Source organism: Pongo abelii, chromosome 2 (genome assembly GCF_028885655.2).
Source record: "Pongo abelii isolate AG06213 chromosome 2, NHGRI_mPonAbe1-v2.0_pri, whole genome shotgun sequence".
Taxonomy (NCBI): Eukaryota; Metazoa; Chordata; class Mammalia; order Primates; family Hominidae; genus Pongo; species Pongo abelii.
The window spans coordinates 183,759,898-183,777,025 of record NC_085928.1 but is presented as its reverse complement, the minus strand read 5'-3'; the positions used below and the strand labels follow the sequence as shown (position 1 = coordinate 183,777,025).

At 33.1% G+C, this 17,128-nt stretch overlaps 1 protein-coding gene across 8 annotated transcripts in view; it reads right to left on the bottom strand.

Annotated features, from left to right (window-relative positions):
- The window catches only part of NLGN1 (neuroligin 1), an 886,466-nt gene that overhangs the window by 474,107 nt on the left and 395,231 nt on the right, over positions 1–17,128 (bottom strand). For 6 of the 8 annotated variants that reach the window (XM_054553010.2, XM_054553006.2, XM_054553007.2 and 3 more), the window contains 2 exons: positions 15,343–15,402; positions 7,748–7,900 (listed from right to left, as the gene is read on the bottom strand). In XM_054553010.2, the coding sequence (XP_054408985.1) occupies positions 7,748–7,900; positions 15,343–15,402 (213 nt within the window). The remainder of the gene's footprint in view (positions 1–7,747; positions 7,901–15,342; positions 15,403–17,128) is intronic. The other 2 variants (XM_054553011.2, XM_063722334.1) reach the window with 1 other exon arrangement.

The window sequence follows — 17,128 nt, the reverse complement described above, 5'->3', positions numbered from 1 at the left end:
GCAGCCAGGGAGGTAGAGGAAAACCCTGGGTGCTACCATGAAACAAGCAGGCCAAAAAAGGAATGGTTAACTGTGTCCTGTGCTAGGAAGTGATCATACAACATAAAAACAGAGAAGTGACTAATGGAGTTGGCAACCTAGAGGTCTTTGGGAATCTTGACAAGGGCTTTCTCAGCAGGGTGTAAGAAATGGGGCCGGGTACGGTAGCTCACGCTTGTAATCCCAGCACTTTGGGAGGCTGAGGCATGCGGCTCATGAGGTCAGGAGATCGAGACCATCCTGGCTAACACGGAGAAACCCCAACTCTACTAAAAATACAAAAAATTAGCCAGGCGTGGTGGCACACACCTGTAGTCCCAGCCACTTGGGAGGCTGAGTCAGGAGAATGACTTGAACCTGGGAGGCAGGGGTTGCAGTGAGCCACTGTACTGCAGCCTGGGTGACAGAGCGGGAGAACTCCATCTTAAAAAAAAGAAAAAGAAAAAGAAAGAAGGAAAGAAGAAGAAAGAAAGAGAGAGAGAGGGAGAGAGGGAGGGAGGGAGGAAGGGAAAGAAAGAAAATAAATGGAAACTTGAATGTTACCTCCTCAGGGAAACTGCTCTGTGTTTCTAAAATAAAGTAGCTCCCTTCTCATTGCACTATTTCTCTAGAATTTATATACGTAATTGCTAAGAAAATTAACTTTGCATTCAATCATTATCTATGTAAACTATATGATTTGTTTAATTATTCATTTTCTCCCTTCCCTAAAGCTAATAATCTGCTGATAGCAAGGATCACATATATCTTATTTTTCACAATATCCTTAATAGCTAAGAGAATGACATACATCATATTGCTCAATTTACAGAGAATAAGAGAATAAATGGCTGAACGAATAAATGAATGAATTTCCTAAAACACAGCATTTTTCTTCTTTTAACTAACATCCACAGTAATTGACAGGCTTACTTTCAGATTTTTTCTATGTTTTGGGCATAAATAAATAGTTGCTTTTACTGCGGGCCACTTGAAACCATTTTGGAGGGAGTAAGGGAATAAAAATAATGAACAGACAGTCAACTTTGCAAAATATCATTACCTATCTAAAGTTGTCCCCCGCACCCGCCGCCAAAGGACAAATAGTTTCTCTATTCCAGGAGCTCATTTTAGTACTCAATCTAAAATTGATTACCATGTAGCCCTTATTAAAACCCAGTTGACATAACATATTTGAGAGAAGAAATCTATGGATCAAATAAACCATCCATTGCTCTAAATTGGATTTTAGCTCTATCTTATTATAAGTGAAATCACCAAATATCTTACCCAGATTGCCTTTGGTTAGCTCTTTGCTAAAATGACATTATAGAAGTTATGAGCACTTATGAAGTTATGATGCTACGGGGTGCCCCCGTGGGCGAGACACGCACCCTGGGTGAAAGCCATGGACCCCATGAACCCCGTGGGCCCAGCTCAGGGGCTGCTGGGAAGTCATGGTCATCCGTGGGAGGACACAGGCCTAGCCCTCAGCCTCGCCGCTTTTGTTCCCCAGCGGCCTTTATTATGTCTTTGGCTTTTACAGAAGGTTACTATAAATAATCATATACTGAGAATATTTTTGCATCTTATAATGACACGAAGACTATCACACAATTCCTATATTGTCACATGTTTCAAATAGAAGCAATACAACCCATATGATAAATTCTTCTGTAGTACAATGTAAGAGAAACTATTATTTGTGTATTTTTTCTGGTGAATATGTTTGTTTTCTTTTTGTGATTATGATAATTATGAAATTTAATCCATTATATTTTACTGTGCTTCTAGAAAACTAGGAAATGCATCTGTGTTCAACTGTTGTACATATTCATGACCTAACTTTCTGTATCCTTTTCTCTATAAATATTACTATTCAAATATGATTTTACCAATCTATTTGTGTGCATTGTCACAAATTCCTTCCACTTTTTCAAATCAGTATGAATAAATGAAAATAAAAATAAAGATTGTCTTTCTCCCTTTCCTTCAGTTAATACCAAGGATAACCCACTCTTCGTGGCCTTTCTCCGGTACAACCATTTCCATGAAAACAGTCTGGACTCTATAGACAAACTGACTCCTTTTCTTTCTACACCTCAAGAACGCATTTGGATGTGTTGTAGAATATTATAATCGTATAAAATTTAACATTTGTTTAAATATTACTCTTAAATATATGATCACACTTGAAGTTTTTTGTTTGTTTATTTAGGAGTTTGCGACTTTTGTTTTTTGGGGGTTCTTTTAAAGAGTCAGACAGAAACAAAAACAATGCAATAAACAGGAGTAACAATGACAAAACACTATACCACTTGAGTAATTAATATGCTTTTCTCTTTAAGTCATGATCAATGCACAGGCTTTAGCAAATTTCATTGATCCTAGGCCAATCAGATTCAAATATAAATATCAATTACTGTATCCTTACTAATCCATCAGATATCCTACTCTTCCTTACTTTTCTCTCATTCTGTTTTCTTTTTATATATCAAGTGAATCTATTCATATAGATCAATAAATCAATATATTATAAATATAAAGTAGAATATCAATTATTATTCTCTACTATTTTTCTCCTCAACTATATTGAAAGCTCTTTTTTAAAGATAAAAACTATACTGTCCTCACTTTTATCCCTCAGAAAAGGTGTATAATGCTGAAAACAAGTGTTACTGATTTGATGACTGACCACACCAAAGTTTTATATATATATATATATATATATATATATATATATATACACACATGCACACACACACACATAGTATGTGTGTGTCACACACATGCACATATAGTATGTGTGTGTCACAGACACCCTTTTTAAGACAAGATCTTACTCTGTCACCCAGGCTGGAGTGCAGTTGTGGGATCACAGGCGCAACTGATCCTTCCGCCTCAGCCTCCTGGGTAGCCCTGAATACAAGCATGTGCCACCACACCTGGCTAATTTTTTGAAAATTTTTTGTAGAGACACAAATCTCATCATTTTGCCCAGACTGGTCTTGAACTCCTGGGCTCAGGTGATCCTATTGCCTCAGTCTCCCAAAGTGCTGAGATTACAGGCATGCACCACCACACCTGGCCTAAAGTTAGACTTATTTTTGCCATTTATCTAATAATACTTGAAGCATTATTATGGCATAGACAGTCTAATTTTAAGAATCAAAAAATTTCATTAACCATATCTAATAGAATAAAAATAAATTAAGGTGTTCATTAAATGTATATGCAGTAAAGTTAACAAAAGCTTGTTTTAAACAATTTAGCCCCACATAGAATTATAAAGTAAGCTAAATGTAATTGTTTAAATATAAGTAGGTGAGCTAGCACTTTAAATTATTTTTTTCCATGGATGGGTGGTGTAAATATTCAATTACCAAGTAAAATATTTAATTAGATCCTTTTCCAAAAATATGCCAGATTTCCAGATAGATATCAGTACTTCTAAAATATTTAAAACTTTTTTTCTAAAATAAATCACATGGGCTAGAATTATGAATTGCATAATTGCCTCCAAGATATTTATGTCAAGATAAAAGTAACTGATTAAATTTCCACCAGATTAAAATCTTGTTTGCCCAAGTAAGATCCTCACAGGGGTATTAAAATTTTTCTTTTACTCCAAAAGTAATTTATGGATTTATTCTAAATTTAAATAAGTGGTTGAAACATTTTAATGATAAATTACTTAACATATTTTTTCATGTTTGAGATTTGTCAATATTATTTAAATAATTTCTATTTTAAAAAATGTTTAGTGGACAACATCTCATCTAATAGTGATTTATCATATATTCTCTTTCAATTCTTATCTTATATAGTCTATAATTCTTGTCCATAAGAACATGTTTACCCTAGTTACAATCAGAACATTTAATTTTGATTATTCCCCCCTTTAAGAACACATAAACTATTTCTCCCTGCATTTCTTTATTTCTTTTCTCTTCTTTTCTTTCTTTCTTTTTTTTTTTTTTTTTTTTGAGACGGAGGTTCACTCTTGTCGCCCAGGCTGGAGTGTAATGGCGTGATCTTGGCTCACTGCAACCTCCACCTCCCAGGTTCAAGTGATGCTTCTCCTGCCTCAGGCTCCTGAGTAGCTGTGATTACAGGCGCCCACCACCACGCCAAGCTAATTTTTGCATTTTTACTAGAGATGGGGTTTCACCATGTTGGCCAGGCTGGTCTTGAACTCCTGGCCTCAGGCCATCCATCCACCTTGGCCTCCCAAGGTGCTGGGATTACAGGCGTGAGCCATCGCACCTGGCCATTTCTCCCTACGTTTCTAAGATGATTATAAACCATACACTAGAATGTTTAAAAAATACCCTACTAACAATAATTTTAAACATATTTAAGGACTATGTAACAATGTATCAAATAATAGATGCTGAAGAAAGCAAATATGGAAAGTTTATGTCAAAACTGGCTGAGGACAAAGAATGTGTATAGTCAAAAGTGAAAGAAAAGTTAAATATTTAGTGTATAAGAAGTGTGAAACTAAATGGTAGGAGGTCGCCAGGAGCTCTAACATGAAACTGGGGAGTGAGGTTAGCAGGCAGAGTCCTGCATTCCCTTCCCTCTTTGTCAGTCTTATTGGCAGTTTTCCCTATCATTTCGAATAGCATTTCCAGGGTGGGGGAAAATCATACACAACACAGTAAGAGTGATATTCTGTGTTACCACTCGAAAGGAAACCATTAAAGGGTGTTGGTAGAAGAACTAATTCTGACCTGTTACTAGCTTCTTCTGAGGAATGGTGGAGGTATTTTTTTCTTCTATTCTATTCCTACTTTGTAATAAACAATTTTTTTTTTAGCATGAGATCTTTAAACTGAAAAATTGGCAGCTAGATAGCTGTAAGAATTTTCTAATTGAAACATTATCACATCTCTACTCATCACTAAAAACAAAGAGCAAAAAACAAAACTTGTAAGATTCCCCACCACCTCCACATGGTTAAGTTCAAATCAACACAGATTGCACGACCTGTTCCAGACATCCTGACTGTTCCAGCCAGTCGTTTCAAATCAACGATCTTATAATTACCCAATTTGTCCATTGGACCCCCAAATCTATTTCTTTCACACCAAAATACCCCAGTGAAAACACAGCTCAGGATTTCCTCAGATGTGGGATCATATCTTATTTCCTACTTAATCACTCAAGTGCAAATTAGACAGCCATAGTCTTGGATCCCACACCCAAGAAACCTTGGCTTACCTTTTTACTGTTAGACAAATTATTCACAACAGCAATCTCAAAACTCTACAGTCTTTATTGTTGCAGTTCTCCTGTCAGATGAGCTGTTGATCTTGCTGTGGTGCAGCACTCATGCAAAGTATGCTGAAACAAATGTTCTGATAATTTCTTTTTTATGAATTAATTTATTTAAATACATTTTCATAATACCCAACACATATTTTTGGAAAAAAGTGACCAGAATACGTCTGTTCGAGAACTAATGTCTTAAAGTCTACCTAAACAATGTTTCACAGAGTTTATGTTTTGTCATGTTGAGAGGAGGCCTATCAAGGACAGCCTTTGGCTTGTTACCAGTATATAATGTGTTTAAGAGAAATAAAGGAGAGGAGACAACTAAATGTTATATTCTAGGGTACAGTAGAGCCAGAACAAATATTTAACACTGGGAAATCGTACTTCGATAACATCAATACTGTCTGCTCTCTGCTACTATCTAAACCAAGTGATTGACTGAGTTCTTTATATTTTAGCGAGTTAATCCATTGCCTTGCAATCCAGTCCTCACAGTGTGGCATTTAAAATGGGGTATGGGCATGAATATAGGATTAAAATCAGGTCAAAGTCAAGTCCTCACTAGTTCTGAATACATAAAAAGAAAAAGAATGGGTAAAATTTATGTTAACATAACAACAAAGTTTATTTTATGAAATCTTGCTTTATATAAACAGAACCAATAGCAGAAAGAGGCAAAAAAAGTTGTGGCCAAAGCATTTCTTAAATAAAATAAATATATATGAATAACTGGATGTTCAAGTCCTTAAAAACACTGTTACCATAATTTAGCATTTCAATTTAAAGTTTCATCTGGCAAACTGGTCACTGCTCAGGATTTTCAACTTAAAAATTAGAAAAATATAAGAATAATAATCAACAAAAACAACTGAGCTCTCAACAATACTACAATAAAAATTCAATGCATTAAAATATTAAAAACCCTCCTTCTGATGAAAATGTTCCATAGGAAACAAACGACAACATTAAGATTTAAGAATTCAAGATCTAAGATTCAAGAATTATTATGAGCAATTATTTATATGTCTTCTAATACACAGAGTTTTCATTGGTGGAAAGACACTCATCCCAGCCCACAGAAATTGTATGAATGTTTGAAGCAATGGATGATTAGACACTATGGAGGAACTCATGTGTATTTGATCAATGCTGCAGAATATTTTATACCTACACTTACGCAGTGCATCTATGGTCATTCACCACATTCCAAATTTCAAACAAGCAAACTAGAAAATGATTGAGACTTAATCTTCACATTGGTAAAATGTCTCCTTCCCCCAGACTATAAACTTGATTCATAAAAATTATTCTACCTTTTAAAATATTTTGTGATAAGCATAAACACAGAATTATGATTACATAGGAGTTACAACAACACTGAAGACGCAAAATTCTGATTCTCAACATGGATAAAAGATATGATACTACCAAGGAAGGAATATAATTCAAATTCCTTTTTCAGAATCTTTTAGATAATAAAATGAAAGAGTGAGGTGCTTGTTTGTGTATAAACAAAATTATAATTTATACTTCTTCAAGTCTACAGTATGGGATACGACTTGGAGGAAAATTAAGATTAAAAAGTTAAATATTTTGTGGATGCATTGTGCTCTTTTAGCAAATTCTGTTAATTAAATACATCACAGATAAAGATGTTTTACTAAATCATACAGTAATTTTACTCCTCAAATTGTGGTAATACTATAACAAACAAATATATGCTAGAATAGCAAGTTTATCTTTTAAAAACTGGTTATTGTATAAGATAACATGCCTATCTCAGAGTACCTAAGTTATTTTATAAATAATATTTCTCTATACTTTTTATCAAAGCTAAAAATCTCCACTTTGTGTTTATCATTCTTTTGGCAAGAGTATACATCATTGAACTTAATTCTTTGTTACTTTATAAAATCAATGCATGTTTTTTCAAATTAAATAATTCAATCAGAATACATTCAGAAAAATATTACTAATTATTATGGAACCAAAATAACAACAACAAACCAAAGAAACCTCCATCACAATGGCAAACAGTCATTCCCAAAAGCAAGTCCATATACATGCTCCAGAAGAGAATGTAAACTTAGTCTTAGCTCACGCCAAACCTCAGGCAAACTTAGAGAATTGTAAACAGAAAAGCAGAAGGAGGAAATATTTGTTCAAAGATGAACTCTTCTTCAATAAGGCCCTGTCATTTTGTCTTTCATAGTTTTATAAACCAGGAAGTACATTCCATGACAATGTGAATAATTTCATCACCTTTTAGTTTCACATCTTAAAACCAACCTATAGAATTCATTGAAACTACAAAAAATTTGGGTTCGAGAACATCAACAAGCATTAAAAAATGGGTGAAACAAAGCAAAGCAGAACAAAACAAGTCAAAACAAAACCATCACATACTTCATGGATTCATGGTGAAAACAAAAAAAGAGACTCTTCTTACCAAGTACCCCAAGTCGATAGTTGACTGTGATGACGATCACATTGCCATAACTTGCCAAGACACTTCCATCATATAAATTTCCAGTACCTTCCATATATGAGCCACCATGGATATACACCATCACTGGTTTGGGACCCCCACTGTCCCGAATATCTGGAAAACAAATGGTTGGCAATCGTTCTTATCCTCAAAAATAACACACAGTGAAGCAGAGAATACACTTTCCATCTTAGTGAAAAGAGGGCATAATTTCAATATAGTTCTTAAACTGCTGTTTTTATTAAAGTGTTTCTTAAGCAACTCATATAAATAGCTATTGTGGAAATAGCAATAGGCATCCATTGTTTTCTATCAAAATTTTGTTTACAAGTTGCAAACTGACTTATAAAACTTAGACAAATTAAAATTAGATGTGAATTTTAGTGCATTTTGATTAATTCCTCAAGTGACAGTAAACGCAAAAGAAATAGAATGGCAGTGATTCTTAGGACTACTTTTTAAAAATATGAGAGACTGCACATGACATTTATGAGCCATAAACTAAAGACAATGGTATTATTGCTGTTGTGAACAAAAGAATCTGTTTACCCTTTCTTATGTACTGTAAGGCTTTGTGTCAAATGCAACATGATTACGTCAACTCATTTATGCTCCAATTTGTGAACATAATTACAGTATTGTGTTATGCAAGATGTTTCAGTTTACTACCTAAGTAATGTCAGATGAATGTTTAGGCACGAAAGTCATGTACATCTGTGCTCCTCTTGCTGCATTTAGGGAAATGTCATTAGAATGATATTTTTTAGGAAATTCAAGACATCCACTATATCCAGCTCTCCTTACCCTTTGGAAGAAGAGAACAGACAAATATTTTTTCACCTTCTTTGTGTAGCTAATATACTCTTCCTATTCACACTTTGGCTCTACATTTTATCATGTAGACATGGGATGGGATAGAGCTAAGTTCAAGGGTAAAGTGTCAAAACTTAGGGTTAAAGTGATTTCTACAGCACTGAATTTCATTAAATATATTTGCTCTTCTCATACTTTTCCTGAATTCTGTAATTTTCAACAAGCATCTAGAAATAATATATAAATAAACATAAGATAATTTTAATCAGTATGAAAAATGCACTGATTTCTGTAGATAAGCCTAACTGTGTATATCAGCAAACATAGTTTTATCTACATATTATATAGATTGAAATATTTGAACTATTATATGTATGCATATATATGGCTCTGAATATATACATAAAGAAAACATTACTATTATGTAATAGCCCATGATCTCTTATACCCACAATTGAAACAAAATTACATCAAATGTATTATCTTTTTTAATGCCAATATTAAAAAGTATAATTTAATAGTACGTTTTTGTTCCTTTGCTTTTGAAATTTTTTATCACATTTAACTCTCCAACATCCTTATAATTGAGGTGCCAGTTTTCAGAATGGACTTACAGAATACAAATTTATTGAAAGAACTAGTGATTACTTAGAGATTGCTTTGCATTTTTTGTGAAAACTAGAATGTGTAATGTAAATGCCTTGATTTCTCTAGTGTAATAATAAAGTGATTTATTTAAATGAAGAATCATTTTAGGTTCAAGAATTGCAGCTCAGCTTGGTTGCCCAGATTTTCAAGTTGGGGAAATGGCTCATTGCAGAACTTACAAACTTTTTTAAAACACTATTTAAATTTGACTTAATACCAGTGTATAAAGTTACTAGTACCCCTTTAATCCCCCAAAGGTGTATTTGAGAATAATGTCTCATTTTTAAGTAGTGAGGGAAGGACACTTTGACATAGGAACCATTCACTAAACACAGACACATTTAAGAGGAAAATCTAAATTTATTTTCTCCTTGAAGCCTTGGGAGAAAAAAAAATAGTATTCATTCATTTATAAAGATTTGGGGGCTGGTGGAGATGTTAGACTTACATAGAGAAAGCAATCCTTTTGAGATTGTTAAACTGTGCACCTTAAATGCCTGTTTGCTACGTAGAGTTTCAGCTTCTTATTTTTCTAGTGTGGCTGGCACTGAAGAAGCAATAATAAATTATTAAACTGAAATCATTAACTGACTGTTCACAGCAGACACTGTACTCTGCTAATTGTATGCTTGGAGGTAGCACAGAGGGAGGCTGTTTCAGAATTCTTCTTTAATTAAAATTACATAGAATTACAAAGCACCAACTGCGAACAGTAATGAAATCTTGGTAGAACCATTCTGTTCACCTGGAAAACAATACAGGCACACATTGAGAAGACCTGCCACGTTTTATATTTAATAACAGAATTAAGTGGACATTGTCAGAAAACACTGAAAATATGACAATAGATTCTAGGAGCTATTTTGAGTGGTATCTCTTTATTTTTCTTTGAAAATTAGACTTCAAAGGATTACTGATAGTCTGGGTTAATCTTAATTTTTAATTTGCCTTCTCAAACTTTTCAAATTTCAGTCTTGCCTAATAACTTAAGATATTGAACAGTTCTTTTCCATAAAGTTCTCTAGGATTCTTATGCTGTGTTCTGAAAAATATTTTTCATTTGAAGTAACCCTGAGATTTAGGTTATAAAAAGTATTATTAGGCTGGTGCAAGAGTAATTATGATACTTACTAAAACAGGTAAAATTCTTGGACATAACAAACCTTAATATTGTTAACAAAGTTTGAGAAACCGTAGAAACTTTGGAAGCTTTCTGTTACAGGAAAAAATTAGAAGCCTTTAATAGTGCATTGTCAGAGTGGTCCATCTTAGGCTTTATTTTAATTTTATTTTTATTTTTGAGAAGGAGTTTCGCTCTTGTCACTCAGGCTGGAGTGCAGTGGTGTGATCTCAGCTTATTGCAACCTCCACCTCCAGTGTTCAAGCTATTCTCCTGTCTCAGCCTCCCGAGTAGCTGGGATTACAGGCACCTGCTACCATGTCTGGCTAATTTTGCATTTTTAGTGGAGATGGGGTTTCACTATGTTGGCCAGACTGGTCTTGAACTCCTGACCTCAGGTGATCTGCCCTCCTTGGCCTCCCAAAGTGCTGGGATTACAGGTGTGAGCCACCATGCCTGGCCAGGCTTTACTTTGTATATTTTATTACAGATTTCTATCGTAGGCTTAACTTTTATGCTTAGTTTATAGGTTTTTTTTTTATGTAAATAGCAAATCTAAAGGCTCTCAATTACAACTATTTATTTGTTTTTAGAAAGAATCAGACTCTTTATAAATAAAACTAATATATCAGATAGCCTACCATTGAATAACATCTGCTAATTCCATCATTTTAATAATAATGTTGAGGGGGGCATTTATCTTCTGTGCAAATATATCAAATGCAGCTTATTAATTTATAATTAATTTTTTAGAGCCAAGTTGTCTCTTTAAACCTTTACATATTTAACCACCTATAAATAAAGTGGAATTTGTGAACTATGAATTTTCACTTAAGATTTTTTACTTTGCCTAAACAGCATCTACTGACTTTACTAAAATCATAAGAACACTCTCAGAAATTTTAAAATACTAACTCAGTTCCAGTAAAAGTACAAATGTTTGTCAGGCATGTTTATAATTTCCGTTATTTGCAATGGTTTTAAGCCTTACTCAACACAAACATTTAAATCAAGTTCTTCAAGTTAAAAAACAAATTGGAGTCTGAGTAAACACCTTGATTTAAAATTTTAGTACCTATTTTGTCTTCCTTATAGACCAAAATTTTAAGCCAATGTAGCAAGTGTCAATAGATCTAGAACAGTTAATGGGGATTTATTTGTACCTGACAACCAGAGTTTGAAATTACCACTTCCATTAATGATCTTAGTGAATAATTATTAGTGATATAATCACTAAATATGTTTACTGATTTTTTTTTTATCTTAAAGGACTCATGAAGTATTTAATTGCCCACATTTTAGAGTTTTTAAGATTAACAGTTTTAAAATTGTGAAATATTGCCTCAATTAAGTCTTTCTCTATTATAAAAAAATACATTTCAAGGGAGACTTTCGTGCCTCCAGTTATTTTTATGAACCTCAAGTTATCATTCAGAACCATTGAATGAACATAGAAGTGTTGGCTGAATTTCTGCTTGTTAAACTGGACATAACAGAATTAAACACATCTTTTTAGCTTAAAAATATTCAAAATCTATAAAAAATTGTCTTAAAAGGAACTATATAGGATATAAAATTGCATTTAAATTTTTTTTTTTTTTTTTGACGGAATCTCATTCTGTGGCCCAGGCTGTGGTGCAGTGGCTCAATCTGGGCTCACTGCAATCTCCACCCCCCAGATTCAAGCAATTCTCATGCCTCAGCCGCCTGAGTACCTGGGATTATAGGTGCTCGCCACCATGCTGGGCTCATTTTTTGATTTTTAGTTTCACCACGTTGGACAGGCTTGTCTCATACTCCTGACTTCAAGTGATCTGCCCACCTCGGCCTCCCAGAGTGCTGGGATTACAGGGTGTGGAGCCACTACACCCAGGGTAAATATTGAAATGTTAATATGAAGATATTATTAGCACCATTAAAATTTTTAAAAATACTTCTTAAATTTTTAAAATAAGTTGGTAGATATCTGGGATGTTACTTTGAACCATTTTTGTCACTTCAGATTAATCTTGTTTTTAACTATGGAATTGTCTTAAAGATATACAATTCTGCCAGGCGTGGTGGCTCACGCCTGTAATCCCAGCACTTTGGGAGGCTGAGGCGGGTGGATCACCTGAAGTCAGGAGTTCGAGACCAGCCTGGCCAACATGATGAAACTATGTCTCTACTAAAAGTAAAAAAAATTAGCCGGGCATTGTGGCAGGCGCCTATAATCCCAGCTACTTGGGAGGCTGAGGCAGGAGAATTGCTTGCTTGAACACGGGGGCGGAGGTTGCAGTGAGCCAAGATCATGCCACTGCCCTCCAGTCTCCGTGACAAAAGGAAATTATGTCAAAAAAAAAAGAAAAAAGAAATACCATTCTTTCGGTTGTTATAAAACTTAAATGAAAAATGATATAATTGTGTTCGACCAAACATAGCAAAAGAGTGATAGCAGGGACAGGGACACAAACAATAATTAGAAGTAAAGAATAGTGCTCCATAAAGAAGCCTTCCATCGGGGTGAGTGAGTGGCAAGCCCCACGAATATGGCTGGTGGCCTCGCAATTCAGTGGCTGAGACTGGGACCTGAAATCACGCATAGGTGGAGGGGAACTGGGAAGTAATGGAGAATTTCACATAAGTGATCTGATGACCTGACTTCTGACTGATGTAAATGAAGTTATTTATCAAGTCCTTCATATTTGTTGTCTTACGTCCAGTGATGTCGAGTCAACATTTGGAACAAATTCAATATTGATCACAATTTTTATTCACAGTCACATCTACAAAATAACGATAAAAAGAATTGAGTTAAAAATGCTCAGAAATTTCTATAAAAGGTTTCTTTTCCCCTGTAGGATATCTGAATTCATCTTTCTTGTCTTCAAAACAATTATTCGAAACAACACAGAGGAAGAGACCAAACTGGAATTGACTGCTTTGACATTCTACGCTTTTGAGTATTTAAAAATATTTATTGATTCGATAACTCTTGTGACTGAATGGCTTAGTACTTAACCTGAATACTACCTGACGTTTTAATAGGGTTTTAGGATATTTTAAATGGCTATTTAAAAATGTTAAATGTGCTTCAAAACATGTCTATAAAATAGATTCAGGTTTACATGGCCTAGCTATGATTGCTCAGACTTACCTACTCTAAATAGGTAAATGCCTTACTTGATGCTGTTTTAACAAAAGGAAAAAAAAATCACATTAAATAAGCAATCAAAATATTTTTAAAATAGGAAAATAATGTATTTTAACCCTTTGCCTAAATTGGGAAAATATGGCCTTTACAAAGATACACATGAAGAAGTCCTGTATGCTTTCAGTATTATTTAGATAACAAATTCTAGGAGTTAAGGATTTTCAAGGGGTTCAAAAAGTCCCAAAGCCTGAAAGTGGAAGTAGCCTTCTTATAGTTTTGGAAACAGTAATTAATGTTCTACAATGTCACAAAATATCCTGAATGTTTGAATGCATCAAATTTTGAATAGTGTTTAAAAAAATCAGAATTTGCATCTTGATAGTATAAGTTTATTTTTAGCTATTTAACATTCAGAGTAACTCTTGGACAGTGATAATGATTTATTTCAAATATTAATGACTGCTTTGTGTTTAATCTTTAATCCACTGCTGGTGTTCGTGGTAAATAAATATTTAATCAAATGTCATACATTTCATTTAATCAAAATAATTCTTGTGTTTCAAAAATATTAGCACCAAATATAATTTTTAAGTTCTCAATACTCCACCTCTGTAATTTAATTATCTGTTGTGAAGGAGTTTATTAAATGTATATATGTCAATGAAAACAATGCAAATATTTTAGTAAAAATTTATTTACTCATAGTTCTCTTGTAACTCATGGAACAAACACTTCTGTCCTGGTTGTAGGTTATTTTATTTTGGAAAACTTTTCTTACCACATTATTTTTTTCATTATGAGATTTAATTTCTAGATTTCTGGCAATTACTTTGAAACCTGGGATTACAAAACATAACAAAATAAACAAAGAAAAAACATAAACTTTAATCTTGATTGGAACCAAAAAAGATGAGCTCACTTTAACATCATGTAAAGGTACAGTGAAATCAGAAATGTCAAGTCAATCTAGGTAGTGAGTTCATAGGTTTACAGAGTAAATCAGAATTGTATGTCAAATGAAAGTTGTAAGGAGAAACAATGTGGATATTAATGAAGTAGAAAATATTCTATTGCTTATAGTTGCAATGTTTGAAAATCAGAATATTTTATTTGACAATCTGGAAATTATGTCTCCATGAAATTAAGAATATTCACTGAATCTTGTCTAAGAAAATAGCTACAAACTCTATCAAAAGTACTATAGGAGTCCAGAATACTTAAATGGTTGTACAATGTTTACTACAGTTTTCTAAATAGTTGTAATGCCTTTTCTTATGTATACAATTTAATTGCATTTATGTGACATTTAAGCAAATCAACAGAAAACAGTATTTTTTACATTAAAATATATTGCTCAAGAAACACTTTATATTAGCTTTCAGCTTGTCCTTCATTTTATTGGGTGTGTGTGTTTTTTTAAAACAAATGTCGAATGTAAAAATGAAACACATTTTAATATTCGGGAAAATATTTACACAGATTAGAAAACATGCAAAATGGGCACAGAGAGACTACAAGGGAGAGATTGTTAGTTCAAAGAAGGTGGACAAAATTCAGTCAAAATGTGGGATGAGACATATCAAAAGTCAGTTCAAGAAAACAAAAAAAAAATGCCCCTCTTTTTAAAACATTTTAATGGTTGGCATCAAAATGTAAAACTTAACATTCATTTTTTAAAAAAATTAATACTCTGTATGTAACAACAAGCAAGAAGACAAAACACATCAAAAACGGGAATTAAAAACAACTCTTCAAAAAAAGACAAGAAGTAAAAAAATAGAAAGGGGTGGAAAAAGTGATTGAGGCCCTTGTCATGCAAATAGATTTGGTGAAAAAAAATACCTTCATCTTCAGCACCGTCATTATCACCTAAATCATCTGTCTGTTTCTTTGTAAGGGGACCTAGGATTAAGAACGGAGAAATGGAGGAAAAAAAAAAAGACAATTCAAGAATAAACAAGACTGAGGGGAAAAAATAAATATAAATACTAAAATTCTCAAGAATATTTCCAAAAAGAGTGGCGAAGTGGTCACATCATAATTGATTACCTATTTTTGTTTAAGAAAAAAAAAATCCCTTTCCCAAAAATATCTTATAGAAGATTTGGGTTGTAAATATATCCAGCATAAAAAATACATTATGGCTTGAAAATCAAGTCATGAGCGAAGAAAATTTTTTTTTAAAAAAAATAACCATTGCATACAAAAAAGTAAACAGTTTTATTAGCTGAAAGAACTTAATTTATTCAGTGTCTTTTCTAATTTAAATTGGTGGCAACATTAAAAAAGTAGGTCAAATTCATTCTTTAATTTGAGACAATATAATAACCTTAGAGAAGACAGAGATATGAATATTTTAAGTTGCTCTTTTTCTATTTTCTTCTTTTTTTTTAAGAACATTAACATTTGGTTTTCACATATTTTTAATCCATACATTTTTCAAAACTGTGACTTTTTAAAATTACTTGTCAGTACACAAATATTTCCCCATGTGTTTTCATTTAAATATTACTTTTGGATTTAAGACATTTGCATCCTGCACAAATGTATCACTAGATAGTCTCATCATTCCGCAGAGCAAAAGTTCGATCAGTAGAAGTCAGTGTTTAGCTATTAAGGTAGTTACCAAGTCAGGGCTTATATTTCATAATCAATTTAGTAATATAATGGAATTATGCCTTAGTGCAGTTTCATGCTCAGTATAGTTATTTATAATAGGATCATGTTTGAGGAGAATAATTGTATTAAAACACCGTGAATGTTTAATAAGTGTTCTATTATACTTAACAATGCTAATTTGCAAGAATAAAGGAGCACACCAAAGGGGACGTCAAAGGGCATATGAAAGTAATTTTAAGTGCCACATAATTGACATACTCAGCACACAAAAAAGCAAGTGAAGTCTCACATTCTTTTTTTGTTTCCACAACCATTTAATTTGTATGGCATTTAATAATCCTCATGCAAAAAGCAATCATTACAAACACAGGACACTCAAGTTAAAAGACAGCCAATCACATAGCAGTAAGCAAGAGAATTTTGTCATGCATAAAATAACAGTCATAGAAAAGGGAGGGAAAAAGAGACTGAAAGTCATGTACTGATTTCAAAAATATAAATAGTAAAGAAGCAGGCATTAAGTCTAAGCACACTTCATAGGGAAAGATTGTTAAACATTTTTAGAAAAATTTCTAAGTCTTTTCTGAGATTACTATTCATTATGTTTATAATTCCAAACTAAATTTACTATTATAACTCCCAAAGAATGAAAAACACAATCCCAGAAAACAGAGGGGAAAAAATAAGATATAATACAGTTCTGTTTTATCAGCTCAGGGAGACAGCCTTGAAAAACAGTAATAACTTGTCAAAGATCAGAAGATTGGAAAGGCAGAAATGGATGAAGTAATTGAAGTAACCCATTGACTACCTCAATTGAAAGGTCATGGTTTCAAGGTCATTTCAAACACAGACAGGGAAACTGTAAACAATAAATTAAGTGATATACTTTTATAATCACACCTGCAAGCAATTATTCCATTAACAGAAAACCTAGATAAAGCAATAATTTACATTAATTGACACTCAGTTGCAAGTTCACAGAAATCTACATTTATTTAACATGACC